This window comes from Meleagris gallopavo, chromosome 19 (genome assembly GCF_000146605.3).
Source record: "Meleagris gallopavo isolate NT-WF06-2002-E0010 breed Aviagen turkey brand Nicholas breeding stock chromosome 19, Turkey_5.1, whole genome shotgun sequence".
Taxonomy (NCBI): domain Eukaryota; kingdom Metazoa; phylum Chordata; class Aves; order Galliformes; family Phasianidae; genus Meleagris; species Meleagris gallopavo.
The window spans coordinates 296,541-300,410 of record NC_015029.2 but is presented as its reverse complement, the minus strand read 5'-3'; the positions used below and the strand labels follow the sequence as shown (position 1 = coordinate 300,410).

At 63.2% G+C, this 3,870-nt stretch overlaps 2 protein-coding genes across 2 annotated transcripts; one reads left to right on the top strand and one right to left on the bottom strand.

The window, feature by feature from the left end:
- Positions 1-221: 221 nt before the first annotated feature.
- On the top strand, positions 222-2,142 carry CLIC3 (chloride intracellular channel 3). The gene is made up of 4 exons (XM_010721107.3): positions 222-391; positions 508-614; positions 766-941; positions 1,326-2,142. The coding sequence occupies exons 1-4, from the start codon at positions 222-224 to the stop codon at positions 1,485-1,487; spliced, it is 615 nt and encodes a 204-aa protein (XP_010719409.1). The 3' UTR covers positions 1,488-2,142.
- A 234-nt stretch (positions 2,143-2,376) lies between these two features.
- PAXX (PAXX non-homologous end joining factor) lies at positions 2,377-3,869 on the bottom strand (the record flags this gene model as incomplete). Its single annotated transcript, XM_010720673.2, has 4 exons — positions 2,377-2,809; positions 2,908-3,001; positions 3,358-3,423; positions 3,791-3,869. Coding segments are annotated over 4 exons (279 nt in total), but the record flags the coding sequence as incomplete, so codon positions are not given.
- Between the last annotated feature and the right edge of the window lies 1 nt (position 3,870).

Genomic DNA, 3,870 nt, shown 5'->3' with positions numbered 1-3,870 from the left:
GCGTGGGGTGGGACAGCCCTGCTCCGCGCACCGGCCCGGGGGGTGCAGGGAGGTCTCACCACGTGGGGAAGGGGCTGAGGACACCTGTTGTACCCCCTGGCTGCCCACCGTTGCCCTAAGGGAGGGCGGCGGACGCTTCTTGGGGGGATCTGCCACGGGCACACCCGGGGCAGGAGCAGCCCCCGGGGAACGCCTCATCCTTTTGCCCGGGACAGGTCCCGATGCGCTGCAGCGGGCGTCAGCAGCTTCCTCTCTCCTGCAGGGCACTCGATGTGCTGAAGGACTTTGCGCCCGGCGCTCAGCTGCCCGTTCTGCTCTACAACGGAGACTCCAAGACCGATACGGTCACCATCGAGGACTTCCTGGAGGCCAGGCTGGCCCCCCCGCGTCAGTGGCTGGCACTGCCCAAAGAAGGGCTAAGGAGGGGTGGAGAAGCTGAGGAAGGGGCGGGGGTGGCAGCTTCCAGTCCTTCTGCCTCTTTCCCCAGCTGTGCCCGTGTCCCCGCAGGTTCCCCAGCCTGGTCCCGCGGTACAAGGAGTCAAGGCTGGCTGGAAACGACATCTTCCACAAGTTCTCCACCTTCATCAAGAACCCAGTGCCTGCTCAGGATGAGGGTGAGGAGCTGGGGGGCAGGCCGTGCCGTGCCGTGCAGGGACAGCGGCAACGCCAGCCTGGGCCAGGCTAGAACGGTGCAGGCGCAGTGCCGGCAGAGCAGGGGCTGGAGGCTCCCTGCTGCCTTGACTGCACACTGCTGCCACCCCACAGCGCTGCAGCGGAACCTGCTGAAGGCTCTGCTGAAGCTGGATGAGTACCTGAGCACACCCCTGGAGCATGAGCTGGCCCGAGAGCCCCACCTCCGCACCTCCCTGCGTCGCTTCCTCGACGGCGACCAGCTCACGTTGGCTGACTGCAACCTGCTGCCCAAGCTCAACATCGTGCAGGTGCGTGGCTGTCCCTGCTATACACCTTCTTTCCTTTCCTTGCCTTGCCTCCTTGGTGCCGCCTGCCCCATGCTCTCACCTTCTCCTGAGTACTCACCTGCCACCTGCCTGCAGCAACTTTCCTTTCCCATGTGCCATCCCCTGGCTCACTGTGCCCCCCAAATGCCTGGCACCCCACAGCTCCGGCCCAGCACAAGCACTTTCCCAGACCCCACTCCCTCTGCATCCTGCACCGAATGCCCCTCCTCCGTTCTGTGCTATGCCAGCAATGTCCTCTGGCCCCTTGCCACCTTCCCTGGCTCCCACCAGTGAGCATCACCAGCTCCCAGCTGCAGCCCCCCCGGCTCACAGCAGCACACAGCAATGGGCTGTTTCTGCTCGCAGATTGTCTGCCAGCATTACCGCCACTTCGGCATCCCCAAGGACCTGCAGGCGGTGTGGCGCTACCTTAACAACGCTGCTGAAACCAAGGAGTTCAAATACACCTGTCCCAGCAGTGAGGAGATCGTGCAGGCCTACCGCTCCGTCGTCCGGTCCCCGCAGTGAGCCGGGCAGACGCCCAGGCGGGCACAGGGCCGGGCACCAGCTCAGCACCTGCCTGGTCCTGCTGCTCCCACCGCCATCCTGCCTGTATGCGCTTGGGAGGGCAGAGCATCAGCACCCAAATTTCCCCAGCTGGCACCCGAGGTGCCTCACACTGAGCCTGCCAACGCTTTCTTGCTTCTCGTGTCACCCTCCCTGCCTGGCCGGGACACCCTTGACCCACCCTGCGGTCCCTCAAGCATTAAGGATGGGTACAGCCATGGGCACTGCTTGTAACAGAACTGGGCAATGCTGAGGAAAGAGTGGGGGCTGGGGAAGAAAAGCTGCCTGGAGGGCAGTGCACTGCAGTGGGAATCCCTGCAGCCTCCCACCACGCGAGCTGCCCTAAGCAGGGCTGTGGCCAGGACAGCAGGCATTGCAGGGTGTCTGAGCAGCAGCAGAGGGTGAGGGGAACAGGCACAGCTGTGGCAAAGCCCTGGGAATGGAGCTGGGGGGGGACACTGCAGCACCCTGCCCTGTCACCACAGCCCTGGCAAGGGGAGCAGAGGGCAACGTCCCACCAGAACTTGCTGCTAGGAAGCTCTGGAGCAGATTTGGGACAGGGATGGGGATGAAATGGGGAAAGTCCAAGCCATGTATCAGAGCACTTGGAAATCAATAAAGGCTTTGCAAGTGAGACAGGAGTGTGTCTGGAGTGATCTGCCGCTGTAGCTGCCCCCTGCGCATGGCTTTGCTCTTTGGGAGGGTGGAGAGGCTCTCACCAGTCACCCACCCGTCCATTGGCACAAAACTGGTGAGAAAGTGCACTCCTTGGAGCCTTTGAGCTTCCAGATTGAGCTGAAATTGGCTGCTGAGCAATAGAAGTGTAGAATGAAATGACACACACACACCGTCATGCTGGCTGGGTACCCAGACCTGCTGGCCAAAACCAGAAACCAGCTTTACTGGCAATAAGTTAAGCACAAACAACCTTTAAAAAATATCTTTTGATGCTCTTTTAAAAACCCCAGCAACTCATAGCAAGTGGGGCAGAGGGGTGGCACCTGTCAGCAGGGAAAAGCTGCATGGCAAAAAGCTACCACTTTGTCACCGCTGCCTCGCCTGTCCCCAGAGCTGTGCCCCAGCACAGCCAAGGAGCCACTGCCCACTGGGTCTACCTGGTGCTGCCTGCCCCACGCAACCCAGCCCTGCACACATTGCACCTGCAGAGCAGCATGGTGCAGGCAGACCTCAGTGGCCACACGTGGATGACAAGGCTGCTGTTGGGAGGATGGAACAGCGCAGGTCATGAGTCTTCAAAGTCCACTCCAGATGGAACAGACTTGCTAGAAAAGGATACAGGGAGTCACACCGAGCTGTGCACCCCGCAGAGCACGGCCCAGCAGATCCCAGGTCCAGCACCGGGCTGTGGAGCAGCACGTACCTTTTGAAGCCAGGGTTAATGAGGGACTCTCCCGGGATCTTTCTCTTTGCCGGCAAAGCGGAGCCAGCAGCCCTGTTCTTTCTGGGGCTGGGGTCTGCCTCAGACGGGGGGGGGGAAGGAGGGACAGGGAAAGCAAGAGGTCAGTGGGGGGCTCTGGCAGCTCTGCAGGCCCTTCTGAGCCCTGAGAGCACCTATGGCAGCCACAGTGGGTGAGGAAGGCCTGAGGGAGCTGCCAGGGCCTTCAGTCTGGGAGAGCATCAGTGCCGGCCCTCCCCTGCAGCTGGGCACACTGCCTGCCCGCTCCTCCCGTGCCAGGGAGGGCACCGACAGCAGTGCGGGCAGCAGCCACGGCAGAGGAGGCTCAGGACTCTGGGGGGCTCCCAGCCCCCGCAGCCTCCTGGGGGATGAGAAAGCAAATGAATGTGCAGCACAGCCCCCAGAATCGCTCACCTGGCAGGATGGGCTGCTGGCTCTGGAGGGTGTTCTTCTCGGGGCTGTAGCTCAGCGTGCCCAGCACTGTGTGACAGGAGCAGTGGTCACAGCTCACGCCAGCGCCTGCCCAGCACTTCCCTGCCCGGCAATTCCCTGCCCTGCACGTCCATACGGCTCCCTCCTCCCGTCCACCTCCACGCAGGGACCTCCCCACCAGGAAGGGCACTTCTGCGCACGGAGGTGCCCTGAGAACACGGCTGTGCTACTGCACGTGGAGCGCGGCTTCACGCGGGGGATCTCCTGCCCGAGGTGCTCCGGATGGCCCCGCCCGTGGGCACACGGCAGCCGCAGCAGGAGAGGTGGATGCTGTAAAGATCCCCCCCTCCCGCGGTGCCCCTCCGACGGCTGCGAGCCGCCCGCCTCTCTCCCCCGCCCCGTCCAGCGGCCGCACCTTCCAAGCGCTCCTCCAGGTCCCGGACGCGAGCGGCCATGGCGAACAGCAGCGCTTGGAGCTGCGGCCGCGCCTCGGCA